Here is an 18,912-nt window from a genome sequence, read left to right as displayed (position 1 = left end):
TACTAAGGCTATAGCAATGAAGACAACCGATTCAATAGTCAATATCAAATAGTACAAAATTAGATATTAAAGGAACATCCCCGGAGCACCCGAAGTCAATAAGTCACAACAGTCAATGTCCAATTTTCATACAAAGGGTGCGGGTAAAAATTCCAGTGATGCCATCCACAACAGAGACTGAAGCGCCGAACTTCTTTGTACAGCAAGGCAAAGATTAGTCCGCTACATGGTCGTACTTGATCCCACATTTCGCTCTTGCTTCAACAAGCTTTCAACATTCTACTTCACAGTTCCAACTGTTGTTTGAAACATTTTCCCATGGACATTGACTTGTGACTTGACTTCGGGTGGTCCGGGGATGTTCCTTTAATATCTAATTTTGTACGATTTGATATTGACCATCGAATTGGTTGTCTTCATTGACTATAGCCTTAGTAAAAACATTTTGTGTATATTTTGGAGGCTGGTTTACGCCGAGGTCTATGCCTTTAACCTGCCCCACCTGGGGATTGGGAACCCTAACTAGGTATAGGGATAAGGACATTTCAACACCTTACTCTATATAAAAAATTCCCATATGCATTACTGCTTCATCCATTCATAGAAAGGAGTCTATGTCTCCAGCACTTCTTGCTTAGGTTTATTGTTTAAAATGCCTGCCAATATGTCCATTTCAGCTGTTTCTAATATTTTCTGTGTCAGTTCTATTGCTGGTATTCCTCTCTTCCCAGCGTTTGGCAAAAATTATTCTAGCTGCAGTTACAATACGTATTATCAAATGTTTACAATTCATTTTGGGTATTTGTGGCACCATATTTGTGAGCCAGTTTGGTGTAGTGGTTAAGTGTGCGGACTCTTATCTGGGAGAACCGGGTTTGATTCCCCACTCCTCCACTTGCACCTGCTGGAATGGCCTTGGGTCAGCCATAGCTCTCGTAGGGGTTTTCCTTGAAAGGGCAGCTGCTGTGAGAGCCCTCTCCAGCCCCACCCACCTCACAGGGTGTCTGTTGTGGGGGAGGAGATTGTGAGCCACTCTGAGACTCTTCGGAGTGGAGGGCGGGATATAACTCCAATATCTTCTTCTACCTCACAGGGTGTCTGTTGTGGGGGAGGAAGGTAAAGGAGATTGTGAGCCGCTCTGTGACTCTTCGGAGTGGAGGGCTGGATATAAATCCAATATCTTCATCTACCTCACAGGGTGTCTGTTGTGGGGGAGGAAGGTAAAGGAGATTGTGAGCCGCTCTGAGACTCTTCGGAGTGGAGGGTGGGATATAAATCCAATATCTTCTTCTACCTCACAGGGTGTCTGTTGTGGGGGAGGAAGGTCAAGGAGATTGTGAGCCGCTCTGAGACTCTTCGGAGTGGAGGGCGAGATATAAATCCAATATCTTCATCTACCTCACAGGGTGTCTGTTGTGGGGGAGGAAGGTCAAGGAGATTGTGAGCCGCTCTGAGACTCTTCGGAGTGGAGGGTGGGATATAAATCCAATATCTTCATCTACCTCACAGGGTGTCTGTTGCGGGGGAGGAAGGTAAAGGAGATTGTGAGCCGCTCTGAGACTCTTTGGAGTGGAGGGTGGGATATAAATCCAATATCTTCATCTACCCCACAGGGTGTCTGTTGTGGGGGAGGAAGGTAAAGGAGATTGGGAGCTGCTCTGAGACTCTTCGGAGTGGAGGGCGGGATGTAAATCCAATGTCTTCTTCTTCCTTTCTTGCGGGGTGGGGTGCAAATGGGAAGCAGGAGGGAACCAAAATCTATCACCAGTAACCAGGTGGGAAGGCAGGGCTGTGTTTGCCACTGGCCTGCTGTCCCCTAAGCTTGGTACTTGGCGGGGCTCTTTTTCTAGCAGGAGCTCCTCTGCATATTAGGCCACGCCCCCTGATGTAGCCAATCCTCCTGGAGCTTACAGTAGGCCCTGTAAGCAGAGCCCTCTAAGCTCTTGAAGGATTGGCTACATCAGGGGGATGTGGCCTAATATGCAGAGCTCCTGCAAATTCAACCCCTACCCCCCCCCCCTCTGAATGCAAACTAGCTTCCAGAGCATTTGCCTACAATTCCTCCCGACAATTTCACAATGTTTTCAAGACCTCAACTCCATGGAAATTTGAGGTGTGGCTTCCAAATCCTTCCGGTAAGGAGCTCAGAGCAGGGTGTATCGTTCTGCTTCCCTCCTCCATTTATATTGGTGATGTAGGACCAGGGTGAGCATTCGGTGTAGTATCAGCCGCTGAGCATCTATGTGGTGGTTAAAGTCTAGCACCAGGATCTGGGAGACGCAAGGTGGAATCCCTGCTTCAGCCACGGAAGCTCAGTGTGGTCTAGTGATTGGGAGCGGCAAACTGGAAAACCCAGTTTGATTCCCCACTCCTCCTCCACATGCAGCAGCTGGGCAACCTTCGGCCAGTCACAGCTGTCTCAGCCAATGTTCCTTCCAAGTTGAGTTAGTGTGAGTTAGCTCACAGTTTCTTTAGCCTTCAGCTCACATATTTTTGTCTTAGCTCAGGAAGGATGACCCCAGAGCAAACTAATTGATGCAGGAAGGAACTAAAATCTGTTAAACTGCTGGGCGGGACACAGTGGTGTACAGAAAAACTCGACATTCTGCATACAGAGCGGTAGAATTCAGGGCAGGGTCTATCTAGTACAGCTTTAGCCTACCTGTGTCCAAGTCCAATGCAGCGCCCACTATTCTCTGTTCCACCCTCACTACCATTGTGAAGGAGGTTTAGGCTGAGAGTATGACTGCTCTGAAGTTATCCAGGAGAAGGAGATTCAAACACAGGTCTTCCAGATCCAATGCTGAACGAGGGCTTAACAGATCCATCCTGCGGCACTCTTGCCTGAAGAAAGGTTGAAACGCTTGGGACTCTTTAGCTTGGAGAAACGTTGACTGCGGGGTGACATGATAGAGGTTTACAAGGTAATGCATGGGATGAAGTAGAGAAAGAGGTACTTTTCTTCCTTTCTCACAATACAAGAACTCGTGGGCATTCAATGAAATTGCTGAGCAGACAGGTTAAAACGGATAAAAGGAAGTACTTCTTCACCCAAAGGGTGAGTAACATGTGGAATTCACTGCCACAGGAGGTGGTGGCAGCCACTATATATATATATATATATATATATATATATATATATATATATATATTTGGCCACTGTGTTACACAGAGTGTTGGACTGGATGGGCCATTGGCCTGATCCAACATGGCTTCTCTTATGTTCTTATGCCTACATAAGGTTCTCAACATAAGGTTCTCAAATGGGGAAAGGGCTGGCCTCCTCCTGGACTTTTTAAACAGCAGCTCCTTCTATGGGACTTACTCCCGAAGTGTAGTGGTTACGTGTGCAGGCTCATATCTGGGAGAACCGGGTTTGATTCCCCACTCCCCCACTTGCACCTGCTGGAATGGCTTTGGGTCAGCCATAGCTCTGGCAGAGGTTGTCCTCAAAAGGGCAGCTGCTGTGAGAGCCCTCTCATCCCCAGCCACCTCACAGGGTGTCTGTTGTTATAGGAGATTGTTAAGTCTGTGATTCAGAGAGAAGGGCGGGGTATAAATCTGCAGTCGTCTTCTTCCACTCTCTGAAACCAGGCTTATGCAGGACGCAGCACCGATATGGAGAGAAACGTCATTACTTGGAAACTGCTGAAGATCGACTCGGTATTGAAGGATGAGCTAAGGAGATGCTGGTGACACTTACCCCAAATTTGTTTTGAGTCCAGTGGCACCGTTCAGACCAACAACGTTTAATCCGGGGTATAAACTTCCATACGCACGCTTTGAAGTTAATGCCCAAAATGAAACTTTGTTGGCTTTTAAGGCTCCACTGGACTCAAACTTTGCCCTGTTGTTTCAGACTCACACGACTACCTACACGAATGAAACGAGTTGTCAGTAACGAGTGCAATGAAACCAAAATGCCTCTGAGAATATGCTTACCGCACTATCCTTCTCAGTGCAGAATCATACGCAGGCTCTCGGTCATCTTAAAATCTGAGACGTTTTGCGGGAAGAACAGGATGCGCTGGGCTTTTCTTGTAGAGGAGCTCCTTTGCATATTTGGCCACACCTCCTTAATGTAGCCAATCCTCCTGGAGCTTACAGGAGGCCCCGCACGAAGAGCCCTGTAAGCTCTCGGAGGATTGGCTACGTCAGGAAGGTGTGGCCTAATATGCAAAGGAATCCCTGCTGCAAAAAAGCACCCTGAGGATGCAAATGTGGGACTAAACTCTCGCCTGCAACCGGCCACTTTATTCATCTATCTTTAGGACTTCTTGCCTATTTATTATCTTTATTGACATTGTATACAGTTTGTCTTTCTCACTTGGACTGAAGGCGGCTTGCACAGAGTGAGACAATATAATGGACAGCTGGGATCACTGGCCCCCAACCTTTTGGGCACCAGGGACCGGTTTTGTGGAAGACAATTTTTCCACGGACCAGTGGGGGGAGGGGCCTCGGGGGTTTTGCCATCCCAGGCTCCCCGACCCCACCACATCCCTGCCCCCCATGGGGGTCATTAAATTGGGAGGGGGGGAGACTGGGATTGTTTCTGCCTCCCCCTCCCATTTACATGAGGGGTAGGCTAAGGTCACAGCAGCTCCGCACTTTCTACTGGTCCGGGACCCTGCAAAGGAAGGCAGCCTTGGAGTGAGGCCGTGCTGCCTCTTTAGTCCGGGGCTGCTTTGCCTCATTCCGTGGCCCCGTTGCTAGCAGGACTGGGACCGGTCTATGGCCCGGTGGTTGGGGACCCCTGGCTGGGATAATCAATAAACAATGCAATTGGAATACGGGGTTGTAGAACACTCCCCCCCATCCCCCAGAACTGAAGCAGAGCCTCAGTGTTAACGTAGCACATTAAACCAGGGACATCAAACTCTTTGTTATGAGGGCCGGATCTGAAACAAATGAGACCTTGTCGGGCTGGGCCATGTCAGGCTGGGCCTTGTGTGTACCTATTTAATATCAGGCAGCAAAGATATAAACTTTATAAAGGGCACAGCACACAGTTAAAGGTTTTTGTTTTGTTTTGTTTAAAAACATGCTTAAAACATTTGCACTTGTTGGTCTTAAAGGTGATTTCTTTGTATTTCTTCCATGGGATCCAGGGCAAAGGAAGCTCTGGGTCTTTCCTTCCTTCCCCAGGGGAGGAGCCTCAGCCAATAGAAGGAAGAGCTGCTTGGGACAATAGCTCTGCTGCGCGACTGAAAGAGCCTGGAAAAGCAAACTATTCCTTTCCCCTTCCTCTGCAAGGGAGGATTCTCAGCCAATGGAGAAAATGGAGACTTTGCTCCGTAGCTCCTGTGCGATTGAGCAAGCCTTGCAAAGCAAGCTGTTATGCAGAAGGAAGCAAGAGAGAGGGAGAAGATGACAGCCAGTTGCTTGAGGGTCTGATTCAGCCCCTAGGCCTCATGTTTGACACCCCTGCATTAAACACCCTGCAGGGGAAATAGAGGGGTGGGGAGCAGAGCAGAAGACCGCCCCCCCAACCTTGGCTGCAGAAGGATGAAGGCCGCCCCCCTGGTGCTTCTCTGCCAGTCTGAAGCATGGGCTTGCTGGGAGTTGTAGGGCACGGGGCCATGAGCTGTGGGGCACATAACCCTATGTGCCCCACCATGGCTACACAGCTGCATGTGAATATTTCAGTGGGAGTCCTCAGGAGGTGGTAGGCTCTCCTTCCTTGGAGGTTTTTCAACAGAGGCTAGATGGCCATCTGACAGCAATGAGGATCCTGTGAATTTAGGGGGAGGGATTTGCGAATTCCCTGCATTGTGTAAGGCAGGGGTCCCCAACCCCCGAGCCATGGACCAGTCCCGGTCTATGGCCTGTTAGCAACTCCCCCGGTCCGTGGAAAAATTGTCTTCCATGAAACCGGTTCTTGGTGCCAAAAAGGTTGGGGACCACTGGCGTAGGGGGTTGGACTAGATGACCCTGGAGGTCCCTTCCAACTCTATGATTCTATGAGTCCAGCGGCACCTTTAAAACCAACAAAGTTTTATTCACATAGGGTGAGCTTCCATGTGCACGCACACGCCCTCAAAGTCTTTGAGGAACTGCGTGTGCACATGACAGCTCACACTTTGAATAAAACTTCGTTGGTCCTAAAGGTGCCACTGGACTCAGACTTTGTTCTGTTGCTTCAGACCAACACGGCTGCCCACCTGGACCAGTTTTGCACTGTTTGCGGAAAGCCAGGAGAGCGGGGGTCTACCTGACCTCCTCAGGCAGGCTGTTCCACAACACGGGAGAACATAAGAGAAGCCATGTTGGATCAGGCCAGTGGCCCATCCAGTCCAACATTCTGTGTCACATAAGAACATAAGAGAAGCCATGTTGGATCAGGCCAGTGGCCCATCCAGTCCAACACTCTGTGTCACACAGTGGCCATAAGAATAGAAGAGAAGCCATGTTGGATCAGGCCAGTGGCCCATCCAGTCCAACACTCTGTGTCACAGTGGCAAAAAATGTTATATATACACACACACTGTGGCTAATAGCCACTGATGGACCTGTGCTCCATATTTTTATCTAAACCCCTCTTGAAGGTGGAGCCACCACAGAGAAGGCTCACATTCGGGCAGTTGTCAATTTTGCATATGCAAACACGCACCCTGTTCCAACCGCGACAGCAAATACAATGCACCAGCCACATCAAAAGTTATAAACCATTCCTTTCTTTATTAAACATAGCTTGCAAGTGATAAATATTACAAAGTTTTTTTTTAATCCTTTCTCCAAAAATTAGCTTATTATTTTTTTTTTAATCAGGTCACTGCATAATCAATTGGCAATATTTAAACAGATTTCCCTCCCCCTTCCTTTTAAACCAGGTTCAAAAACACAATGCAAAAAAGGAAAGGAAAAAAAAAAAGCCCCTTTAAAATTGTGCAAAAGGTCTGGTTTCCCACCGGGGGCCTCTCCTTCTTCTCCGATACTTCCGCCACAAAAACCAGCTTTCCTCCCTTCCCTCGTCCTGTGGTGGACTGCTGAACGGGATTTAAATTGACAAAATTTTGAGTTTAAAACATGCACACATCCGGGGCTCTTTTTCTAGCAGGAGCTCCTCTGCATATTAGGCCACGCCCCCCCCCCAATGCAGCCAATCCTCCAAGAGGTTAGAGGGCTCTTAGTACAGGGTCTACTGTAAACTCCAAGAGGATTGGCTACATCAGGGGGGCGTGGCCAAATATGCAGAGGAGCTCCTGCTAGAAGAAGAGCCCTGCACACATTCCTTTCAACGACGGCAACAAAAGACCGTGGTGCTTTTCAGATGCTATGTGGTATTAAACACTGTTGAAGAATGCAGTGGAAAGGATGGAAGAGGAACAGCGAACTCGCTGAACGAGACTGGTGTATCCACACGTTATGGCCCTGCGTTATCCCTAAAAGGGCTTGAAGGAAAAGTACGTAACCTACCCTTGGTGAAGTTTTGCCTGATCCCTGTAACATAAAGCCACCGCGCTGTCCTAAGAAATCCCCCATTCTCTCCCCACAAACCAACGAGCAGGATTATGTTGTCGGTTGCAGTTCGTTCGTTGTTGTAGATTTTCCGGGCTTAGCCAAGACCATGACCGTACAGCCCGGAAAATCTACTACAACTAATAGCAGGATTGCTGCGTTCCCTTACGAGTTTCCATATCTTGCAAAGGATTTCAGCTGCTCCCTTGTATCGATCCTTGGATGAGTTGAGGGTAGGCCTGTGATTTTGACTGAAACCTTTGAGATTATTATTATTATGATTTAAAAACTTGAGAGGTTACATAACTCCTGCCATAAAACCTGGTGGGGGTGGAGAACTGAGACCAAATTTCACACTAGACCCTGAATCGTGGTTTAGCTCTGTCCCCAAACTGACATTCTACTCTAGAATCAGAGAAACCAACTACAACTCTATAATTTTAGTGTAGAATGTCACCTTGGGCGCAGAGCTAAACCAGGATTAAAAATTTAGTGCGAAATTGGTCAGAGACTGTATGGCGGTCCTTATGTTAAGGGGGGGAAGAGGGTTAGGGGTCTTTTCCATGGTAAACGATGAGGATTTTGGGGGGAAATACCCTACCGAGAGTAGCACAGAACTTCACATTTGCGAAGACTGAGGGAACCTCTTGGGGTGCCGGGAAAAACAACTTTGGGATGTAGGAACATTAGGAAGCATCTCAGGATGGCAATGCGAAAACGAAAGATGGCATCGGCAAGCGCTTTATGGCTTTTGTTAACTTTGTCTCACACCGTAGTCAGGGGAAATGTGGAAGCCTCATCACCCAGTGCTGGTCAACTTATCAACCAAGCCTCTTCCCCTGATATTCCAGCCATAAGAATACATTCTTCAAATCAATATATTTGGCATGCTAATGCGTTTTTCTCCGAATCTCAATACTGGAGAGTTGGGGGAGGGGCTGGACATTTTGAGCAGCGTGGTAGTGGGGGACAGGAAAAGACAGACTATGAGAAGGGAGAGTTCGAATACACAAGAAATGCATGAATAACTGTGCAGGTCACAAAAACTTACGTGCCTGAAACACTTGGAGCCCTTTTGTATCGATAAACATAATGAAGACTAGAAACTTGGCTTCTGTTTTTAAATAAAGTCTTATTAGGAATTAAAAAAAAAAACCTTCCACAGACGTCCAGTTCAGCATCGAAGAAAAAGAGCCATGGAAGAAAGCGGAAGGGAAAGGAAAGCAGAGACCCTCAGCGAGAAAATACAACCCAAATACAACCCTCAGAAAGAGAAGATAGCCCGAATTTTAGCCCGAATTTTCTCAGAAGGAAAATTCGGGAAGTCTTGCAAGTAGCGAACATTAAGAGGCTGCCTGAGGTTAGAACCAGCAACCTTAGCCTAGAATTGCCAACTCCTCTCTACGCCACTAAAGCAGGGATTATGGTTTTCATTCAAAATGAAACCCGCAACCTCTTGCCGTGCGGTTCGGCTTCCAACTCGTCCTATCTACCGCTGGCGTCTTCCTCTGTGGAGCAGTCCGTATTCCCAAATCTACCAAATAAAGAAAACGTCAATGGAGGCTGATGAAGAGCGTCTGCTGTGCAAAAGGTAACCCACCTGAATGTTGGATCCTCCTGCACAAGCATCTTGGGAATTTTAGTCATGATTTTTTTTTTTTTTTTAAAAGCTGAAGTCGTCGGGAGCCAAAATTGGGTAGGATTGAATCAAATAAAAACCAGCTCCTGGCTGAGGTTTTTCAGATGTTTTGGAGTGTCACGGGAAGTATGTAAACCTCAAGGCCGGAAGCAGACATTTCGGTCGGAAGACACAGGAGGAAGAAGGGCACAGGCAGTAAAAAGAGGGAAGCATCAGCAGAGGCGTCAGCAATAAGGGCAGGCGAGTCAACAGAAGGGGTGAATGAAAGTGGGCACGGATCACCCCCTTCCTGAAAATCCCCCACCCTGCCCCTCCAGACTGCCGCCCCTCCCGATTGCTGGGGTAACTGGTAAAAACCTTTTATACAGGGAATCTTTGTGCCGCACACTGATCAAAACGTAAGTTGTCCAAAAGCTGAAGCGACTGTTAAAAGAGAGTGCAAATACACTGACAGTTTATTAGTGATCGTATCACAAGGAAAATAATACTTGCCTTGCTCCCTTGCTCGCCGAAAAAGAAAGAAAGAAGAGTTACCTCCGTCAGACGCCAGCTAGAGACTGACGAGGCAGGGAGGGGAGCGGAGCTTCTGGACTCCCTCTGCCAGGGCTGTGTGCGTGTGCTGGTAGTACACAGGACTCCTTGCCTCTGACACAAGAGGAGGAAAGGCACCGTTTTGGGGAACACAGTGGCTACCACCAAGTCTGTTCCAGCTTTTGGGGACGGGGCGTGGGGTGCAGTATGTGGCATGAGCTGCACAGGCTCACCCCCCCTTGCAAAAAAAAAGTATGGCACCCCTCCCCACAATCTCCAGGAAACCGCCTTTTGCACATTTTAATGTCATACACAAAAAAGTTCACACTACAAAAGGACGTTAACAACTTTCACAATATTCATGGCTAAGCTGTCTCTCTTTTTTGTCGTTTTGTTTTCTACACAATGTACAATTTCCGTTTTTTTTTTTCCGGTTTTGTCTTTAAATGTGTCAAGAAATAGCTTATATACAACAAATGAGTCCTTGTTATAACATTTCGGCAGCAAATATCGTTAAGCTAAGATCTGGTTGGGGAAGGGAGCGAAAGAACAAAGGAGAAGAAAGGGGGGAGAACGGAGGCCAAAAGGGTGGGGGAGTGGGACAAGTTATGTCATTTTTTTTTTCTTCTGAGGAAACACGGTGTGGAAAACCCCCCCCCCAATAAAGCATCAACCACAAAGCGTCTACAATTAAGCCGAAAAAGGAAAGCGAATGGAAGCTAGGAAAACGTAAGCTGCATGTACCTTAAAGAAAATAAGGATGATCCTCTATGCTACAAAAAAAAAAAAAAAACAGAGAGAGAGTGAAGGAAGGTTATTATCCCTTGGATCTGGGGAAAGCTGAGAGGGGGAAGTCAACTGAGAAAAGGGAACATAAAAGGACAAGGGTCCAAAGTTTGTATCCCCCCCTACAGGGTGCAAGGAGGAGAACACTGACGGCAGGCCCAACCCCACCTCCCCCATGTCTCTTCTAAGGAAGTCCCACGCTAGACCCCAGGCCAGTACGTTCTCAGGTGAAGCAACAGTGCGAGAGCAGAGCACCGGCCTCATGGGGCAAGGAAGGAGCACCACCATCCCCCGGACTACGGAACTATTATCCAAATTGGCTCTCTTCCACCCGCCCTGACCATAAAATAAGGTGGGCAAGGGAAAAGAAGAAATTCTGACTGCTTCCTGGATCAGCCCCACCCCTCGGCATTGATACATCTGCTTCCAAGGCAGAAACTTGGCCAATCTCAGACACTCAGGTCAAAATTCCTCATTGGACAAGCACCATCTCCAGACCGTGAGATACTCTGATGTAGGGGGGACCCAATCCACCGACCGGCAGCGTTTTTGCCAATTCCTTTTCGGCCAGCTGCTCAGCGAGATAGGGTCAAGGGGGCAGGAGAGCGATCTCGCTTAAAACGGCAAGAAACGTACTGACTGATCCCAAAGAATTCTTTTTGTGGACTTTCTCTACTAAAACTACACGCCAGCCAGAAGGGAAGGGGAGAGCTGTACCTAGCTAGCCCCCTTCCCCAAAACTGTCTGGTTTGCTACCGTTCAATGGTCGCTATTAAAGCCCCTGTCCGAGGCTTTGGAGCAGAGGGCAAAAAAAGAGGGAGGGGTCGGTATTGCACATTTTTTATGTCATCACCATAATTTTTTTCTAAAAGAAAAAATACCACATTGCATCGGAACTCTCAGCAATGCCGGATTTTTAAGGGGCTGGGGGGTGGGAAAGAGGGCGGGGAGACAATGGCACTTGGGTTTTTGGTGACGGGGCAGGGGAGCACAAATCACATCCAAGCGAGGAGGGCCAGAGAGAAGGTGGCGGGCAAGGGGCGGGGCAGGGAGATTTTACAGAGAAAACTGCAAAGGAAAAGGAAGCCACCACAATTAACTGCACAGGTGCCCGGGTTGGGGGGAGGTTGTCAGAAGCCTGCAGGTGAGGAACAAAACCCTTTGTCGACACAAACCTGCGTGCGCGTATTGTAACTAACCTTCGGCTAGCTTGTATAGAGCAACCAGGATCTGACGAGAGGGGTGCCCCTCAGCCCCACACACAGGCAGGCCTCATCCCATCTCCGTTTTTTTTTTTTTTAAGTGCTCAGAGATTGGAGGGGGAAGAGGAAAGTGCGGGTCTGGAGGGGTCCCTGGGGAAGAGCACAAGCCCAGCAGGGATTTCCTGATGTGGGTAGGCTGGGGGGACTTCTGGGGCCATGGTGGTGTCTGTCTGGAAGAGGAAGTCAAGAGGGAAAAAAAGAGCATGGGGGACATAACCCTGGAAATGTCCCCCGGCCACCCCCATTTAAGGCCTGGGAAGTCTCCTATGGCTAACAGGTTGAGGAAGTAGTGGAGAAAGCTGGAGGGGAAAAGAAAGGGAAACCTGGGAAACGAAACGTTGCTCAGCAGAACGATGCCCCCCTCTGCTAGATTACGTTGCTGGGAAACTGCCTCCGGTCCCCACTGCAGATGCTCCTTTTCCTTTCCCATAGCAGGCCTAGGAACGCAAAATGGTCTCACTCCCTTCCCGGCCAGGCCTCTTAAGCCCCCCACCCCTCGCCGTACTCAAAGCCAGCTGGGCGGAGAAGTCACCCGGTTTGCATTCCGGAAGGTTGAGAGAGGGTGTCCGCAAGCAGAGCTTTTCTGGCAACTGACAGTGCCCTCTGCTGGCACAGAAGGGAGAGTGAAGACAAGCACACGTCCCCGCCCCCACGGCAGGTTCCAGTCTGGGGGTCCTGGTACAATACTGCGCGGCTCCTTTGGACTACAGGACAGAGACGAGGCAGGGGGATGCGGGGAAATACCAGCAGCAGAGAGGCAGAGGGAAGGAAGGAGGTTCCAAAGGAGCGGTTCATCTTTCTCTGAGTTGGCTCCCTGGCATGGTCATGTAGGAGAAGAATGCTCCTCCCCCTAAAAAAATTAACAAGCAACTCTCTCGGTGGGAACCCCCCACGAACATGACTACAAAACCAAGATGTCCTGTTCCCAAGGATTAAAAAACCTCCCCGGGTCTGGATCCCTCTACCTATCCCTGACATCCATATGTCTGGTAGGCGCGGTTAACCTTCCGGGGCACCCTCTGCGGTAGGGAGGGTTGCTGCCTTGGAAGGCTCAGCCACACCCATGGGGGTGGCTTACTCCCTGCCCCAGGTGCTTCTAGCACCCCGCCCAAGTCAGGAGAAGTTCGTAGCAGATGATCTTCTTTTTTTTTTTGCAGTCTCTAAAAAAGATCTTTTTTTCTGCAACAAAAAAGTTTTTTAAAAAAAAACAACACCCCATCCATTTAAGCAAAACGGGAGGAGGGGAAAGTTATTAAAAATAAGAACACAACCATTAAAAATTCTATGCATTGTCATTACGAAAGGGGGGAGGGGAAAAAGAAAAAGGAGCATAAAACAAGCATTAATTAACACATGTATAGTGCAGGATCCAAGCAGACACGTTCTGACCTCGGGCAGGGAAAAGGGGCCTCTCCCCACGAATGAAATGAAAAGGCGAGGAGAGATGAGGGAAGGTCTCTGAAGACTGGAAATGTTCTCTTCTCTTTTTTTTTTTGTCTTTTTTTTTTCTTTTCCTCCACGTTTAATAGGCACCAATACAGGCACTGCATGCGACGGACGAGGGGGAGGGCCAAAGGGGCAGGAAAGGGGAGCGGGCAAGGCTGGCGTTATTTTTGCCCACTGATGGACTGCGATATAGAGCGCGGCGGGATCATATCTAAAAGGTACTCCCTCTGCCGGTCCGCCAGACTCGACGCTTTGTGGCCCCCGATCCCGGCGTTCAGGTAGGCGATGTTGACACCTGGGGGAGAAAACGAGGTGGTCAGAATTGATCCTGGCGGGATCAAACCCAAGGGTCTTGCATTTGGGGTTGGATCACGGGGAGCCTTCTTATCACGGGAGAGAAGCATTAGCAGGAGACGGTGCTCCCATTAGCGGAAAGGGTATCTGCAGGGCCCCATGTCTGTTACCAACCAGTCAGATACCGCTGGGAGCCTGGGACGGGGGCAAACAAGTTGGTAATGAGCTCCATTCTCAGGGACTCAGCCTTGGAGTTCTACAGGATAAAATATTAGACGCTGGATTCTCTCCTACCCCCGGTCTGTCCAAAGATAACCTAGAGCCCAGGACAAAATTCAGTCTTAGAATCATCGAGTTGGAAGGAACCTCCAGGGTCATCTAGTCCAACCCCCTGCACAATGCAGGAAACTCACAAACACCTCCCCCTAAATTCACAGGCTCTTCACTGCTGTCAGATGGCCATCTAGCCTCTGTTGAAAAACCTCCAAGGAAGGAGAGCCCACCACCTCCCGAGGAAGCCTGTTCCACTGAGGAACCGCTCTAATGGTCAGGAAGTTCTTCCCCCTAAATTCACAGGATTTTCAATGCTGTCAGATGGCCATCTAGCCTCTGCTTAAAAACCTCCAAGGAAGGAGAGCCCACCACCTCCCGAGGAAGCCTGTTCCACTGAGGAACCGCTCTAACAGTCAGGAAGTTCTTCCCCCTAAATTCACAGGATTTTCAATGCTGTCAGATGGCCATCTAGCCTCTGCTTAAAAACCTCCAAGGAAGGAGAGCCCACCACCTCCCGAGGAAGCCTGTTCCACTGAGGAACCGCTCTAACGGTCAGGAAGTTCTTCCCCCTAAATTCACAGGATTTTCAATGCTGTCAGATGGCCATCTAGCCTCTGCTTAAAAACCTCCAAGGAAGGAGAGCCCACCACCTCCCGAGGAAGCCTGTTCCACTGAGGAACCGCTCTAACAGTCAGGAAGTTCTTCCCCCTAAATTCACAGGATTTTCAATGCTGTCAGATGGCCATCTAGCCTCTGCTTAAAAACCTCCAAGGAAGGAGAGCCCACCACCTCCCGAGGAAGCCTGTTCCACTGAGGAACCGCTCTAACGGTCAGGAAGTTCTTCCCCCTAAATTCACAGGATTTTCAATGCTGTCAGATGGCCATCTAGCCTCTGCTTAAAAACTTCCAAGGAAGGAGAGCCCACCACCTCCCGAGGAAGCCTGTTCCACTGAGGAACCGCTCTAATGGTCAGGAAGTTCTTCCCCCTAAATTCACAGGATTTTCAATGCTGTCAGATGGCCATCTAGCCTCTGCTTAAAAACCTCCAAGGAAGGAGAGCCCACCACCTCCCGAGGAAGCCTGTTCCCCTGAGGAACCGCTCTAATGGTCAGGAAGTTCTTCCCCCTAAATTCACAGGATTTTCAATGCTGTCAGATGGCCATCTAGCCTCTGCTTAAAAACCTCCAAGGAAGGAGAGCCCACCACCTCCTGAGGAAGCCTGTTCCACTGAGGAACCGCTCTAACGGTCAGGAAGTTCTTCCCCCAAAATTCACAGGATTTTCAATGCTGTCAGATGGCCATCTAGCCTCTGTTGAAAAACCTCCAAGGAAGGAGAGCCCACCACCTCCCGAGGAAGCCTGTTCCACTGAGGAATCGCTCTGACGGTCAGGAAGTTCTTCCCCCTAAATTCACAGGATTTTCAATGCTGTCAGATGGCCATCTAGCCTCTGCTTAAAAACCTCCAAGGAAGGAGAGCCCACCACCTCCCGAGGAAGCCTGTTCCACTGAGGAACCGCTCTAATGGTCAGGAAGTTCTTCCCCCTAAATTCACAGGATTTTCAATGCTGTCAGATGGCCATCTAGCCTCTGCTTAAAAACCTCCAAGGAAGGAGAGCCCACCACCTCCCGAGGAAGCCTGTTCCACTGAGGAACCGCTCTGACGGTCAGGAAGTTCTTCCCCCTAAATTCACAGGATTTTCAATGCTGTCAGATGGCCATCCAGCCTCTGTTTAAAAACCTCCAAGGAAGGAGAGCCCACCACCTCCCGAGAAGCCTGTTCCACTGAGGAACCGCTCTAACGGTCAGGACGTTCTTCCTAACGTTGAGCCGGAAACTCTTCTGATTTCATTTCAACCCGCTGGTTCTTGTCCCGCCTTCTGGGTCTTGAGGTCTTCCTCCCACACGGTTCCCAATGCCTTCAGCGGACAACGATCATATTTAAATGCATGTGGTCGTGGCATAAACGTATTATGACTCTAGCATGCCAGATTTAAGGATGATGCTCACTCATAACCAAAAATGCCGATTCATGAGACGGGCAAATAGGTTTCCTAGTGGACTCTGTCAGCTGCCTTCCCGACAGTATAATGTCAGTTGGCCACAACCCTGTTTGTTTGCTATCCTCCCTCAATATAAACCAATGCATTGTGGGCTCTCAGCCTTGCGGGACTCTGGGACTGTGTCCCGCCCCCTGGAACCCCGCCTACTTCTCTGTACAATTTCAAAGTTTTAAACGCTTTAATGCCTTGAAGTTTACCACCTTTGGGAGAGCGAGTTTGGTGTCGTGGTTAAGTGTGCGGACTCTTATCTGGGAGAACCGGGTTTGATTCCCCGCTCCTCCACTTGCACCTGCTGGAATGGCCTTGGGTCATATGAACCCCAGAGAGCACTGAGGTCAACGGGGAAAAACTTAATGACTATCCCTGGGCCGAAGGAAGTTAAATATCAGAGCACCAGAATACGGGCCTTTTCGATCGCGGCCCCTACCCTATGGAACCGACTCCCCGAGGAGGTGCGGGCCCTGCGGAGCCTTGAACAGTTCCGCAGGGCCTGCAAGACCATCCTTTTTAAATCAGCATATTCGGACTGCTAAGAAAAATGGTAATTAAAGATCCGCCAATGCGGTCCAAAGATCTATACCGCAGTATAATTGTATCTACTAGACTGGTTTTTAATTTAATGTTTTAATGTTTTATTGTTCTATAATGTAATTCTAATGTTTTATTTATTATGGTGTGTTTTTATGGATTGCTGTTAGCCGCCCTGAGCCTGCCAAGGTGGGGGAGGGCGGGATATAAATGAAATTAATAATAATAATAAATAATAATAATCCATAGCTCTCTTATCCGGGAGAACCGGGTTTGATTCCCCACTCCTCCACTTGCACCTGCTGGAATGGCCTTGGGTCAGCTATAGCTCTCTCATCTGGGAGAACCGGGTTTGATTCCCCGCTCCTCCACTTGCACCTGCTGGAATGGCCTTGGGTCATCCATAGCTCTCTTATCTGGAAGAACCGGGTTTGATTCCCCACTCCTCCGCTTGCAGCTGCTGGCATGGCCTTGGGTCAGCCATCGCTCTCGTAAGATTTGTCTTTGAAAGGGCAGCTGCTGGGAGAGCCCTCTCAGCCCCACCCACCTCCCTGTTGTGCGGGGAGAAGATATAGGAGATTGTAAGCCGCTCTGAGTCTTTTATTCAGAGAGAAGGGCGGGATATACATCTGCAGTCTTCTTCTATTTGGTCGGAAAGGTGGCACAGAAACGCTATAAAATAACAAATAAAATTAAGGCCACATGAATTTTGCACAAATATTGGTCAAACGATTGCAATGGAGACATTCTCCGCGTGTCGAGGCTAAGCTGTATGGAGAGGTGAGAGATATACCCAGTAACAGACCTGACATCAGCGCCTACCGCCATCGACTGGGGACTGCTTCAGGGAGTTGCCCGTCCCCTACCCCCCAAATCTGGCACGTTACCTGGCATGCCAAGGAGGCCGCCTGCGACAGACAGCTGTGGGGCCTGCGCAAAATTGGACAGCATGGAGCGGGCCGAGGTGGGGATTCCGCGCTGCAGAGTGCTCTGTGGTTGCGGTGCCTGCAGAGGGTGGAGAGGAGGAAAACAGGGCAAACAAGGAATTGAGCACCGAACAGACAACACCCATTTCTTGCAGTGGCAAAAGCCGCCGCCGATGGCTATTTGAGGATGCGGAGACACTAACTGCATAGACAGCTACAAAAGGGGGTTGGATAAGAATATGGAGCAGAGGTCCATCAGTGGCTATTAGCCACAGCGTACTGTTGGAACTCTCTGTCTGGGACTGTGATGCTCTGGATTCTTGGTGCTTGGGAGGGAAAAGGTGGGAGGGCTTCTAGCCCCACTGGTGGACCTCCTGATGGCACTTGGGGGGGTTTTGGACACTGTGTGACATAGAGTGTTGGACTGGATGGGCCATTGGCCTGATCCAACATGGCTTCTCTTATGTCCTTCCTTCCCACCCTCCAACCCTTCCTTCCTCTCTCCCTCCCTCCCTCCCTCCCATAGCAAGCTTCAATAGGGGATTGGATAAACATATGGAGCAGAGGTCCATCAATGGCTATTAGCCACAGTGTACTGTTGGAACTCTGTCTGGGGCAGTGATGCTCTGTATTCTTGGCACTTGGGAGGGGCAACAGTGTGAGAGTTTCTAGTGTCCTGGCCTCATTGATGGACCTCCTGATGCCACCTGGAGTTGTTTTCTTTTTGGCCACCGTGTGATATAGAGTGTTGGACTGGATGGGCCATCGACCTGATCTTCTCTTATGTCCTTCCTTCCTTCCCACCCTCCAACCCTTCCTTCCTCTCTCCCTCCCTCCCTTCCTTCCATAGCCAGCTTCAACAGGGAATTGAATAAACATATGGAGCAGAGGTCCATCAGTGGCTATTAGCCACAGTGTATTGTTGGAACTCTGTCTGGGGCAGTGATGCTCTGTATTCCTGGTGCTTGGGGGGGACACAGTGGGAGTGCTTCTAGTGTCCTGGCCCCACTGATGGACCTCCTGATAGCACTTGGGTTTTTTTGGCCACTGTGTGACACAGAGTGTTGGACTGGATGGGCCATTGGCCTGATCCAACATGGCTTCTCTTATGTTCTCATGGCCATTGTGTGACACAGAGTGTTGGACTGGATGGGCCATTGGCCTGATCCAACATGGCTTCTCTTATGTTCTTATGGCCACTGTGTGACACAGAGTGTTGGACTGGATGGGCCACTGGCCTGATCCAACATGGCTTCTCTTATGTTCTTATGGCCACTGTGTGACACAGAGTGTTGGACTGGATGGGCCATCGGCCTGATCCAACATGGCTTCTCTCATGTTCATGTTTTTAAAAAGAGAATGCAAATACCCTCAAAGTTACATAATATCCCAAATTCAGATTGCCCGGTTGCAAGATTAGGGCCTTGCCAGAAGCGGCGCAGTAGGAGGGGCTGCGGTCAAGTGCAAGCAGCCGAGAGGGCTGGGTGGGGGCGGGGGGCTGCCTACCTGGCGGAGCGTGTGGTGTCGCATGATGCTCTCCTGTTTGCTGACGCTGGACACAGCAGGAGCGGCAGTGGGTGACAGGGCTGCCTGCTGCTGTAGCCGCTGTTCTATCTCCTGCAGAAGAACAAGGAAGCGGGTCGCGAGTTAAGACAGCAGAGCTGTACCTTCCCGTACAGAATGAGTTCCTGGCAGCGCCCACTTTC

General features: G+C 49.4%; 1 protein-coding gene across 1 annotated transcript in view; it reads right to left on the bottom strand.

Moving 5' to 3' along the window:
- Positions 1–9,917: 9,917 nt before the first annotated feature.
- Positions 9,918–18,912, bottom strand: part of GATAD2B (GATA zinc finger domain containing 2B) — a 75,521-nt gene continuing 66,526 nt past the window's right edge. The window contains exons 9-11 of the mRNA XM_060255832.1: positions 18,713–18,823; positions 17,168–17,285; positions 9,918–13,420 (exon numbers count right to left, since the gene is read on the bottom strand). Of these exons, the coding sequence (XP_060111815.1) occupies positions 13,287–13,420; positions 17,168–17,285; positions 18,713–18,823 (363 nt within the window). The 3' untranslated portion in view covers positions 9,918–13,286. The remainder of the gene's footprint in view (positions 13,421–17,167; positions 17,286–18,712; positions 18,824–18,912) is intronic.

Source organism: Heteronotia binoei, chromosome 1, assembly GCF_032191835.1.
Source record: "Heteronotia binoei isolate CCM8104 ecotype False Entrance Well chromosome 1, APGP_CSIRO_Hbin_v1, whole genome shotgun sequence".
Taxonomy (NCBI): domain Eukaryota; kingdom Metazoa; phylum Chordata; class Lepidosauria; order Squamata; family Gekkonidae; genus Heteronotia; species Heteronotia binoei.
The sequence above is the reverse complement of the archived record's forward strand: the minus strand, read 5'-3'. Positions and strand labels throughout refer to the sequence as shown.